General features: G+C 34.5%; 1 protein-coding gene across 3 annotated transcripts in view; it reads right to left on the reverse strand.

The window, feature by feature from the left end:
- Positions 1-1,127: 1,127 nt before the first annotated feature.
- Positions 1,128-13,441, reverse strand: part of LOC131963163 (FERM, ARHGEF and pleckstrin domain-containing protein 1-like) — an 85,350-nt gene continuing 73,036 nt past the window's right edge. For all 3 annotated transcript variants that reach the window (XM_059328316.1, XM_059328317.1, XM_059328315.1), the window contains exons 19-28: positions 12,886-13,061; positions 12,668-12,798; positions 11,428-11,496; positions 11,237-11,326; positions 10,914-10,996; positions 9,982-10,094; positions 7,581-7,741; positions 6,062-6,169; positions 4,527-4,678; positions 1,128-2,123 (exon numbers count right to left, since the gene is read on the reverse strand). In XM_059328316.1, the coding sequence (XP_059184299.1) occupies positions 2,048-2,123; positions 4,527-4,678; positions 6,062-6,169; positions 7,581-7,741; positions 9,982-10,094; positions 10,914-10,996; positions 11,237-11,326; positions 11,428-11,496; positions 12,668-12,798; positions 12,886-13,061 (1,159 nt within the window). In that variant the 3' untranslated portion in view covers positions 1,128-2,047. The remainder of the gene's footprint in view (positions 2,124-4,526; positions 4,679-6,061; positions 6,170-7,580; positions 7,742-9,981; positions 10,095-10,913; positions 10,997-11,236; positions 11,327-11,427; positions 11,497-12,667; positions 12,799-12,885; positions 13,062-13,441) is intronic.

Raw genomic sequence — 13,441 nt, forward strand, 5'->3', positions numbered from 1 at the left:
TCATAAACGTTTATGACATTGAAATAATGTTTATGACACGTTTATGACTGTGTCATGTCACTATTATGACGATACCTTCAAGTAAAGTGTTACCATATTTATTATGCTGGGTCTTGTTGGTTTTCTGAGAATCTACTGCACCTACTGGTACCTTGTTTGCCATGTAGCAATAAAAAATATACTAAAAACCTGGATTAATCTGGTTAGTCACATTGGACTGCTATTATTTTGAACACTACTGTATGTCTCTGCCCTCTCGGCAAGTATAACAATGGCAGACTACATGTTTCTACAACACATCTGTGCTGCTCATTTTGATCAGTGTGGATGCCCAATGCATTCTTATTAACACTGAACGTAAGATGTTAATGCTGACTTTGTTGTAAGCTCACGCCAGCAAGCTAGCTCGCACCTATCAATCACATTACAGTTAAACAAATCAAATAAATGAATGATACCGTACATGTTTTAGTTGGTCTCTCTCAACAGGCCGAGTTAGTCTTGTTGGTCAGATAACCCCGCCCCCAGCCCCTGACGTGGCGGTTCAAGTCCAGCAAAGAGTTGGTGCCGCTGTGGAACCAAAGAGACGTTCGCAATTGGGCACGGCCGGAAATTATCTCCGGTCGAAAAGGGGTATCAGTGACATCTCAAGAAAATCACACTCCAACACACTCCTGTGTATAGTTTTGACTTATTACTCGTAAATGATCTCATATTTTGTTGAAATAAATCACCTAAATCATAGATTAGTCTTTGAAGTCTTTATCACATACACACAATAATGCAAATGAAAAATACTTTTATTTACTTCACTGAACTTGTTTCTTTTATATGTTCTCAATTTCACCATGTGCAAGAACCATAAGCCGTTATATTATACAATACTCAAAACATTTTTTTACCTCTTTGTAGTTTCTTGCACACATTTGTCAGCGTGCTAAAAGTGAAACATGTTTGTTAGCCTCTTTCTTTAATTTGACTAAATTGAACTAATCATTCGCAGCCTTGTTAATTTCCCAGCTTCTCACATGAATTCTGTGTTAATCCCTGAAGAACTGCAGCAGTCTTACCTACTGTTGCACCTGTGATTTTTATTCTTTTCTTTTATATTTGAGTTTTTTTTTGAAGCACTAATGATTTTTCCTGAATTGTTACATGATCCACCTCTCTGTTTTGTGTCCTCATCTCATCTGACGTTCTGTTCCTATTAAAACTAGAGATAAAAACAAAAGACATCAATTTTTGAGTTTCGTTTTTTTATATGAACACAATCTTTTCTCATCTTTATTTAGAATAGTAAAATCCAGAAAACTTGAGGGGTACAGAAGAGACGTTTTTTGGCAAACGGACCAGTGAAATCTCTGTTGGCGCTGGAAGCAGTTTTCATTTTAAACAAAGAAAAAAAATTACAGGAAAACAAGAAAAAACAAAGAACATTTCACAGTGTATCAAAGAACTGTACAAAAAGTTGCCTTACAAAAAGGAAAAGATGGGTTTTTGTCTTAATTGTGTCCAAAATGGCATCACAGTTAATTAACCTAATTAAAAAAACACATCACCATGAGTGAGTTCACATGCACACGGTTTAAAATCCTGGTTTTACGTCTTTTTCAAGCTTTCTATATACACGTTTCCCCTCATCACAAACACAGGAGTATTTACCGAAATGCAAAAAAACAAAAACTCATGCTTCAGTGTCCCAAATACTTCTGGTAAATCCTGTCATTCAGGTTTAAAATCCTCTTTTCTGAAAACATGGGTGAATATTAAATCTGTGTGTGTGCACGTGAATAACACTCAATGGCACTAAATAAAAAATAAAAAAAAAGGAAAATCAGCGAGGCTTTGTGCAGCCATTAAAAAAGAGTTAAACGACATTGTGGGCGACTGCCATCTCTGATCAGACACTAGTGGTGCAGGAAGTGTACTAAGAGGGTGTTTCAGAGGTGTTAGTAGTGATTCTGATGATTCTGTGCCTATAATAATATTAATAAGTCTTTACTGAAGTCCAGATCTTCACCCAGGTGAGTGTCTCTGTGCAAGTTCGTCAGTAAAAGTCTTTCCTGGTGTTGGGTAGAGAGCGGCTGGCAGAGCAGGTGGCACTGCGGATCACCTCCATCCACCTGAGGAAAAACATTATTATGAGTTTTATTCAGTGGTGGAGGAAGTATTCAGATCCCTAACTTAAATAAAAGTACTAATACCACACTGTAAAACTACTTACTCCACTACAAGTAAAAGTCCTGCATCAAAAAGCAGTAAAACAAATAAAAAAATGGGTAATGCTTTATAATAAGGTCCTTAATAACCATTAATTAACAAGTAATAAGGCATTGTTCTCGCTTTAGATCCGGTAGTTGCAAGAAGCATAGTTAACTTATAGTTAACTTATAATAGATGAGCAATAAAGTAGATTTTAATATCAATAAGCAAACAAAGTATGAAGTATTTTCTTGTCAATTATATGGCAGAACAGTGTTTTTTTTAATGGAAAAACCTTTTATTTTTTACGGTAAAATATGGAATAAAATGGCAATCTTCAACGTGAAATCAACAGTGCTAATATAATTTTGCCGTAATATTAGAAAAAGTTCCGCATATTAAAAAAAAATTAAAGTTCTGGCACAGCTGCCGTTTTTTTTACCGTAAAAACAACAGTTTTTGATAACGCTTTATAATAAGGTCCTTAATAACCATTAATTAACAAGTAATAAGGCATTGTTCTCGCTTTAGATCCGGTAGTTGCAAAAAGCATAGTTAACTTATAGTTAACTTATAATAGATGAGCAATAAAGTATATTTTAATATCAATAAGCAAACAAAATAAGATTAATAAAGGCATGGCAAAGACATAATGGGTGGGTCATGGGTGTTTGTAATGCCATTATTAACACTTATATAAGCTCATAAACACACGATAATGTTAATAAGCATCTTATAAGGACTTACAAGGGCCTTATTACTGGTTAATTAATGGTTATTACAAGGACCTTAATATAAAGTGTTACGTAAAAATGTGTATCTTCGTAAATCGATGATTACGAAAATTTAAATAATTCACAATGCTGCTCCACCACCTCTGAAAAAAATTGTCCAACCCTGCTCTGAACGAATAGGCAGAGCCACCAGATCCATCACTAAGGGAGATTGTAACCTCCCAAATCGGAGCACTGCATTTGCACAATCAGATTTCTCTTTTAGAGCTACTAATGCATGGAACACTCCCCAGTAATCTAAAAAGTGTTACAGATTTCCATACTTTCTCACGTGAAGTGAAAAAATGGATTTTAAGTAATCAGTCTTGTCAGCACTAATCATTATTCTGTACTATGTGCATATGTCTATTTTTATAATTGATTGTGTGTGTGTGTGCTTGTTGTTCTTGTTTCATTTTATCCTGTTTTATTCTTCTTACCTGTCCAGGGACTGCAGATGGAAATGAGCTTTTAGCTATAATCTGGTATAAGCCATCTTTTTACTCCATGTAATTAATCAACCTTGTACATGGTCCCTGTTTTAAATAAACCAATTAACTAAACTAAACTAAAAAATCATCTCTGTTTGAAGTTAAAATCAGGCGTGAGATCTCCTGCAGGTTTTATTTTAATGGTTAAGGGAAAGACTAGGTTTATAAGCAACTTTTAAGGTTACTGTTTTGCAAATTTATCCAGAAAGTGACTGCCAAACAGTGGTGGAAAGTAAAAGGAAAGTAAGTAAAAGTACTAATACCACACTGAAGAATGACTCCACTATGAGTAAAAGTCCTGCATTCAAAAGTTACTGAAGTAAAAGTACAAAAATATCAGCATCAAAATGTAGTTGTTTTGCAGAATGAACCCACTTAGATTGTTTTATATATTCAAAATATATTATTGTATTATTATTATTGATGCATATGTAAGCAGCATTTTCATTTTCTCACCATAGGGCTCATTTTAATGACTTAATATACTGTTATGAGGTTTAATTTATATTTTTAAAAAAGCTAATCACTTAAACTAAAGCTGTCAGCTAAATGTAGTGGAGTAAAAAGTACAATATTTCCCTGAAAATTTAGTGGAGTAGAAGCATAAAGTTACATAAAAGTACTTAGTTACATTCCACCAATGCTAATAAGTCATAATGCCCATTTTTTAATATGAGTTTGTTATGTTTTTTGTTATTATCCTTATTGATGAATTATGTAAGCATCAAAGCATTATATTCCTAACATACTGTTATGAGGTTTAATTTAAACAAATGTCACTTAAATCACTTTAATATCATGTTTTTTATGTTAAGTATTGACCTGAAAAGTAACTAATGCTGTCAGCTAAATTTAGTGGAGTAAAAAGTGCAACATGTATTGGAGTAGAAGTATAAAGTTACATAAAATTAAAAAAGTACAGTACATGTACCTCAAAACTATACTTAAGTACAGTATTGAGTGAATGTACTTGATTACTTTCCACCACTGGTTTTATTATACTCTAATCTGGGTGAAAACTCAATTCTGATTGGCTGCAGCGTCTCCATTAATTACTGACCTTTCAAAGGTGTACTCGCTCTCTGATCTGAAGTAGTAGACGTGGGACTTGAAGTGGAGCTTGAAGACGTAGTCTTTGTGGATGTTCTCCGACTCGGACGGTACGGTGACGGAATAGCCCAGCAGAGGAAGGCTGGCCAGAGGGTAGTCATCCTGAGAGAGGAGGGGGACAGGAAATACTCAGCAATCATCTTTATGCATCAACATGTGACCACTTGATCACTTTACGAGCATATCAGGCAGTTTAAGCTCACCTGCACTGGCTGCCAGCGTTGAGTTTTAAGTTATTTTAACCCATATGGTATGTTGCTGGTCAAACTGACCCATTTAGTTAAGTTAACCCTCTGGAGATCATCTATTTATTGAAAATATACGTTTTATTTACAGTAATAACTTTATTTATATATGATATGTAGACAAGCTGAGAAAGCCAGTTGAAAGTGCAGCTTTCACAGTGTGCCATTTATGTTTCTAGACCATTTTTAAAATGGGAATTTTCTTTCTACAATGAAAACTATTACTATTTTTAATTTACATGCAGAGACTGTCTTGTAGTTTTATTATTTATTATTTTTTCTGCTGTTTTTGTGTGTATAAATGGTAACAAAAGAAATGGTACATTTCCATAGACACCTGTGTCTTTTGTTTGTATTTTGGGTTCCAGGCAGCTTTATACTTTAATTAAAATAAAATGAAAAATCTGACTGATAGCCAAGTTTGTGTGGAGAAAAAGGAGCCATGCATGTGATGTAAGGACAGAATGAAAGATGCTAAACAGAGAGAAGAATAAATGCATAGGAAGTTGACAAATTTGAACCAAAATCTCCTGAACTTCAGAGGTTTAAGAAATCTAAATAAAAAAATAGCTCAGGTTTGGTATTTGTTATTAGAAAAAATGTTAAAATGTAAAATAAAAATTTTAAAAAGTCAATGTGATGTAAAACCATTGTATTTGATATGTAGGTATTTCCAATGTTCGTAAAAAAAGTTTTAACATGGATTTTTGTTTTTGAAAAACGAGTGAATTATCCTCATTGAACCACAACCACTGCACTAAATATTGATTGAAATGGATAGTAATGGAGTTATTAATGAAATATAAACAGTGTTTTATTGGGATTTTTTGATTTCTGACACTTTTGGATAATTAAACATTATTGTTGTTCCTGAGAAACGAACATAACAGGAGGGTTAAAAGCTTTAAGGCTCTTTAGGTCTGACATTACTGATATTTTGTTTTATAATTTTTGCAAGTTGTGTGAGCATTTTAAATACCAACTGAAAACTTATGTATTCAGCACTGCTTTAAACTGTCACTGTCTTCTTTCTATGTCCCATCTCTGTTTGTTATTTATTTGATTGCTTGCTTTTATTGTACAATATTTGTCTGGTTCTATGTATTGTGTTGTTCCTTCACTTTATTGCAAAGCATTTTAAGCTCCATCCACCGTATGCAAAGTGCTACACAAAAAATGTACTCTTATTATTTTGCCTGTCCAGACCAGTTCTAACAGGACCTGCCATTATATTTCTCACCTGGTGTGACTTGTAGAAGAAGAGACTGAAGTTGGTGAAGACCACCCAGAGTTTCTGCCAGCCGTTACTGTTCTTAAACTTCCTCAGCAGGTTACCTGACAGCTGGTTCTGGAAACAAAAGAGTCAACAAAAGACATGTGAGGAGAAATAAAGTGAAACACTGTGTTAGAAATGGGAGAAAAAGACAAGGGAGAAAAATCTTTGCTATTCTAGCTCTACTGCACTTAACTGTAAATTTACCATTTATTATTGATTTTATGATTATTTGAAAGTGTTACCAGAATAACTAAATAGTCTTGAAACTGTTTTACTCCAGTTAAAGTTACAGTGGCCCTGAGAGCTCACAGAGCTGCTACTGAAAACACATGCAAATACACAAAATACAAGCAAATTGAGAAAACATCATCAGCATTTAGAAAACTCACTGCAAAGACCACAACACAACGCAAAAAAAAAACAAACACACAACAGAAGTGTTTCCAGAGGACACTTAAAAGTGATGCACACGTCTGGACACGCTTGTGATTTTATCACATTATTTCAAGATAATGATAATTTCACGTTATAACGTGATAAATAGCATTAGCCCGCTAGCGCTAGCCTGCTAGCCAATATCAATCACACAAATCACACAATCACAAATGAAATAAATGAATGATACACGTTTTAGTTTGTCTCTCTCAACGGCACAGAGATGGTCTTGGTCTTGCTAACCAGCTAACGCTAGCATGCTATCGATCACCGGCTAACGTTAGCACGCTATGACCGGCCGCTTATGTTGGTACGTTATGATTGTTATAATGTTTTCACGTGAGATTATCTTGAAATAACATGATATCACAAGCGTGTCCAGACATGTGCATCACTTTGAAGTGTCCTCTGGAAACACTTCTGTTGTGTTGTGGTCTTTGCAGCACGTTTTCTAAATGCTGCGCTTGTGTTGTCAAATTGATGAAGATGTTTTCTCAATTTGCTTGTGTTTTGTGTATTTACATGTGTTTTTTTAAGTTGCAGCGCTGTGAGCTCTCAGGGCCACTGTAAAAAGTACTTCTCTATATTAATAAAAGGAGTAGTTTTATTGAAATTTCTAGAGGATCAATAAGTTCTGTGGCTTCTGCAGTACCTCTCTGCTCCAGCAGGTGTCACTAAACGACAGGCTGTGTGCTCTGTACCAGCAAACCACAGAGAGAGACACGGGCCCCTGAAGACTGCTGAGGGGCCTCGTCGACTCAACGGCTGAACTACTACTGTCCTCTAGTAATGTTGGCGAGGACGGACAGGGGTGGACATGGACAGACAGACACATGGAGGTGAAAGAGGTAAAGATGGAGGTGAAGAAGAGAGAAAAGGACAAAAACACATGAAAAGTGAGACAAAGGACATTGGATCAATGGTCCTTTGCCTGAAGAAGAGGACAAGGACAGACAACACACAGACTGGACTCCACAGCAAGAAGAGGAAGAACAGGTGTGTGATGTGTGGAGAAGACGACTGAAGAGACACAAACACAGTCCGGTACCTCCACAGCCACACTAAAGTCCACCATGGACACGCTGGTGTTGCGGTGCCAGCAGACGTGCACGGTGGTGTTACCACGGTGACCCTGGCGCTCCAGAGACGAGCGCGAGCCGCAGAGCTCCTCCTCAGACTCCAGCTCGCCTCCACCGTCCTCCGACAGCTCTGGGGAACGACGGGGAGTTAGCAGGAAGAAACTGAGCTCTCACCAGGGAGAGTTTTTAAATGTACAGACAAACTTTTTCACCATTTCCTCCATTTTTCTCCACTTACTTGGTAACTAATCAATTTATAATTAAATACAGAAAATAAACTAATAAATATGTAAATAAATAAAGACATAAAACAATTAAAAAAAAATACTGCAATAAATGCATAATTAAAACAAAAAAATATATAAATACAGGAAGAAATCAATGAAATCAAAGCAAAAATAAATACAGAAATAAATAACTGTATAAATAAAATAATAATATGTAAATGTATAAATAATGCAGGAAATAATAAATATAAAAATAAAAAAATAAGACAATGTTGAATGCATGCTGACCTTAATACAGATATAAATAAATGCATTAATAAATTAATAAATGCTGAAACAAATGGAAAAAACGCATTGATAAATAAATAAAAGTTACTAATTCCTGTTTAAATAAATGCAGGAATTAATAAAATAAAAAAAATGAAAGAATAAATAAATGAATATTGAAATAAATATAGGAAAAATATATAAATGCATAAAATATACAATACATTTATATTGTGAATAATTAAACATGGAATAAATAAATATCTTAATTGATACATTTTTGTAAATGTGCATTTATTTATTTCTGTAATAATACTTTATTTTCTTTCCTGCATATAAATCACATTATGGGTCACTACTAATATGATTAGGCTAATTTTTAATATAATATGTAATCATCATCTATCATCTTTTAAAATACTAACCAATACAGTTCAGGATTGTTGTTTTTTTTTTTTATAATTTTACTTTTTCTTTCTATTTTCTATTTAATTCGTATGCATTTTTAGTGAGCAAACAGCAGAATTCAGATGAAATAAATAATCTAAAACGCCACTTTCATGGTTTTAAAAATGGCTGCAGGTCTTTGCTACAGAACAAAGTCCTGAGCCAAAACAGTGATCAAAGCCATTTCAATAGAGTCTGGACCAAATAAAGGAGAAAAACTCCTTTTGTTGTTACTTGTAAGCCAATACTCTTTAACAGTTTGAGTTAAAAATGTACAGAGCAGGTGATCAATGGAGACGTCAAAGCAAAGGTCACCAGGTTGAAGGCCTCATTGAACATCCTGACAGGCGTTCATGATAAAGAAGAGAAAAGGGGGCGACAGCTGGTGCCTACACCTACATATATCAGGTGACATTAAAAATATGATGAAAGACCACCTGGAACAATTCAGTGAGATTATTCATGAGGCGCTGACAGCAGCCGTCTGTCGGGTTAGAGGGAGAGAAAGGAGGGAAGGATTGAAATATAACCGCAGGTCCCAGCTCCAGAGCCTGTGTCACATTAACTTTAGCTGGGAGAGTTTGGCAAGAAGTGGGTGACAAACATTTCCAGAAATAACTCTCCTGTGGGGCTTCTTATGTCTGAGCCTGCTGGATCTCACATTCCTGTAATACTCTGATGATTTATGGATGTCTGGAAGGTACAGGACTTTGTATGAATATATACCAGTAGAAGAAAAAAATCTTGTTTCTTGATTTTTTTTCCACAAAGTTAAATATAAAGTGTACAGAGAGTCACTTACTTATGGCTGCACGATATGAGAAAATCAGGCAATAACGTAGCTGACTATTGTGATGATAAAATTTGCGATAAATAAACATAATCATGTTTTTTCAGTTCTGCCTTCCTGCTCCTTTTTCTATACTTCGAGAATAAAGCAAATTAATAGAAAAATTAAGGAAATTATTTCCAACTTTATTTTAAAAAATCAGGCAGTAACGTAGCTGAATATTGTGATAATAAAATTTGCGATAAATAAAGATAATAACCTGTTTTCAGTTCTGCCTTCCTGCTGCTTTTAGTATACTTTTAGAATAAAGCAGATTAATAGAAAAAATAAGGAAATTATTTCCATCTTTATTTTATTGAATTAACTGAAATTTAAACTGAACACAAAAGTCAAAAATTTAAAAAGAATGACATTTAATTTAATTTTTAAGTGCTTTATTTTGAAAATCCACTCTTTCATCCAATTAAAAAATAAAATCCTTGAGTGTATTATCGCAGACGTTTCGATGTGTTTATCGCGCAAGTGGACATCACGATTACAATAAAAATAAATAACTAAAACAATGTATATTGACGATTAAAAAAACAATCCATTGTGCATCCCTGCACTGCCTGTATAGACAGTAAAGGGCAGACTCACTGTTGTCAGACAGGCTGGTGGACAGCAGGTCGCTGGTCGGGCTGCTGCTCTGCTCCGCCAGGTCGATGGCCATCCTGATGTCCTCCACCCACCGCTCCATCTCTGGCGCACAGCTGCACACACACAGAGACGAAAAATTCTTTATCTATAGGCATTCTGTAGAAATATTGTCACCCTATTTAATTTATTTCAAATCAATCAAATCAAATCAAAATTACTATATTTATCCCCGAGGGGAAATTCAGTTTGTCTGGTAGAATCTCTTGAATTTGTTGGTGTAATGTAATTTCCTTTCTTTAATTCATTAATTTCTTCCATTCCCAGTAGATGTTTTATTCATGCTTATTGAGTTTTCTACATTAAAACAAATAATAGAAATATAAGTAAATGCATGAATTAATAAAGGTATTTAAATTATATATGTATGTAAATATTCAGTATTTTAAAAATATATTAAAATTAAGCATGTTTTTTCTGGACTGTGGACTTAATTTCCCCTCTATTATTATTTATCATTAATATTATTATTATTTTAAATATGTATTTATTTATTTTCTATTGTCTTGTCTTTGTATCCAATTTTATTACAAGAAAAGGTTAAAAATAAGGGAAATGTATCAGCAGGACGCCATGCAAGATGTTTTTTTAAAATATTTTAAAATATATTTTATTATTATTTTTATCTAGAAGCTGTTCAACTGCTGTGGATTCTAACCGTGTGCCTAAAAGTATTCATAAAAATAAATAAATAAAATAAATTATTCAAAGTAATTAAATCCGAAGAGAAGAATATATAACTATATATAAATATATTCTTTTAAACACAAGAAGGGGGTACTTTACAGAAAATGTTTTTTTTATATATTATCTGCTTTTTGCATTTATTTCAACCCCTTCTATTATATATGTGTTGTGTGTGTGTGAGTGTTCACCTGGCTGCCACCACCACAGACTGACGCTGTCCAAACAAGGTGAAGGAATGAGGAACTCCCCACTCCTCCTCACTTTCTCTGATCTGCAAACACACACACACACACTCTTAAGCTATAGACCTCAGTAATCCTAAACTTGGTCAATGCATGGAAAGAAAGTCATACCGACAACATAGGATGTAAAAAAGTTAAATCTTAACATCTAATTCATGCTATGACTTAAAAAAAGAACAACTTCACAGGTTTCAACTCTGTATCCTGCAGCACAAAGACACTTAAATATATACATATTTCTTTTAAAACAAGCAAATATGTTCACATACCGTCATACCATACAGCGGCAGCTGACCGTGAACTTTAAACTGGTTGGACGGAGTCATTCCTCGACTGGTGTACACCAAGGAATCACTGAACTGGAGAGGAAGGAAGAAAAGGAGAAGAAGAAGTGGAACTTAGTTTTATTTTTACAGCAAAAATATTAGATTCACTTTAAAAAGCAGCTGAAATTTCATACCAGGAAGAACATCCTCTGCTGCAGGCCTTTCCCTGAGAGCTTACTGAGGCAACCGAGCCTGATGAATTCCTGAAAGTGAAACAAAATCACACTATAAAAAACATTTCCACCATATATAAATGCAGTAAATGAAGTGTTTGTCTCTCCATCTGCAGTCATGGAAAAAAATATCTAGACATTTTCCATGGTTTTCTTGATAATAATCAAAATCATTCTCAAGAAAACCATGGAAAAATGCCAGCCACCCTCTCGCATATGTTCTGGTTTTGTTCAAAACTAGACAATTTATGGCAGTCAATATTTAAAACTTTTTCAGATGTTTTACAAGTACCTGTAGAACCTTCTGCCATTACTGCCATATTTGGAATAACTCCTCAAGATACTCACCTCAACCGCCAGGCAAAGAATATGATAGCTTTTGCATCTCTCCTAGCTAGGCGATTAATACTTTTTAGGTGGAAGGAGAAACTTTCTCCAACCTTTAAGATGTGGATCAATGATCTTCTACACCACTTGGTATTAGAAAAGATTCGTTATTCTACAAGAGGATGTATTCAAAAATGTTATGATATTTGGAAACCCTTTTTGAATTATATAGAGAAATTAGATGTCACTAATATTGGTGCTCTATATGACTGATCCTGTATTCTGTTTAATCTGTAATCCATAAGGACCCTCGTTTACCTATTGATTTCTTATTTACCTGTGTATCATGCTATTTTGCTTTAACTAATGTATCTGTTATTATTATGTATTTATTTATATATACATATATATAATCTGAAATTTTATTATTGTCTTTTTATTTATTTTTTATTTATTTTTTATTGAACACAAGTTCAATTAATACTAGGTTGTCGAATGGTACAGTAATGTTGTTGCAGGGATGGGGCTCTGTTGGAGCGAGGGGGGAGGTGATGTTTATGTTTATATTGTATTTGTATTATTACCGATCATCTATATTTCTGAATGTATATACTTTGTACACTATGCATAAACCTCAATAAAAAAGACTTGGAATAAAAAAAAAGAAAACCATGTTAAATGTCTAGATATCAGCTCTTAAATTAAACTCTTACGAGCTAGTTTTGTTGTTATCATTATATTTGTCCAAACAAATGTACCTTTAGTTGTACCAGGCATTAAAATGAACAAGAAATTAAAGGAAACAAGGGTGGTCTAATAATTATTTCCATGACTGTATGTCAGAGGGTTGAATATGTAAATGTAAGAGTCTGACCCTGCCGGGGATGGCGAGGTTTTCGATGCCGGTCAGATCTTTCTTCAGCTCTAGAAGCTTCTGGAAGTTCTCCATCTTCATCATGGAGCCTTGCAGCTGCAGCACCATCTCGCTGATGTCGGCCAGACCCGCTACGGGTTAAGGAAGATGAAAAGATGGTTATAAAAAAACGAGATTAATTTTGTTTTATGTGCACAAAACAAATGCATAAAATGCACCTCTGCAGTCCCTGAAGTCGTCGTGTGTGGGCGGGTAGTGCTTGCAGAGCCTCTCCAGGATGAGTTTGTAGTGCAGCAGGCGGTGCAGAGGCCTCAGGAGGAAGATGTTGAGGGGCAGGTAGCAAACTCTCTGCTGCTCAAAGTCTCGACACACAGCATCCGCTTTCCGACTGGATCTGAGGAGCAGGAGGAAGGAGGGAGAAAGTGTTGGTTTTCAAAATGCTCCGACAAGATTTTGCATTGAAATTAAGTTTAAACATGTTTCCTTTGATAACCCGTTAAAAAATTGAATTTTTGCTACACGACTGTTGGTCTCAACCAAGTCAATCATGGCTTCCCAGTTGCACAGAGAAGTGCAAAATTTTATTCTTTTTACAGGATCTGGTTTGTGAAAATGGTTTATTTTTTACATAATTTTAAATGAGGCATGTAGAATAAAAATGATATAATAATAATATATAATAATAATAATAATAAATTTACGCTTTTTAAAGTTTCTTTCCTGACAGAAGCGTCACAAGTGATGCGTTCAAAGAGAGAAAAAAGTCAGAAATTT

Source organism: Centropristis striata, chromosome 24 (genome assembly GCF_030273125.1).
Source record: "Centropristis striata isolate RG_2023a ecotype Rhode Island chromosome 24, C.striata_1.0, whole genome shotgun sequence".
NCBI lineage: Eukaryota > Metazoa > Chordata > Actinopteri > Perciformes > Serranidae > Centropristis > Centropristis striata.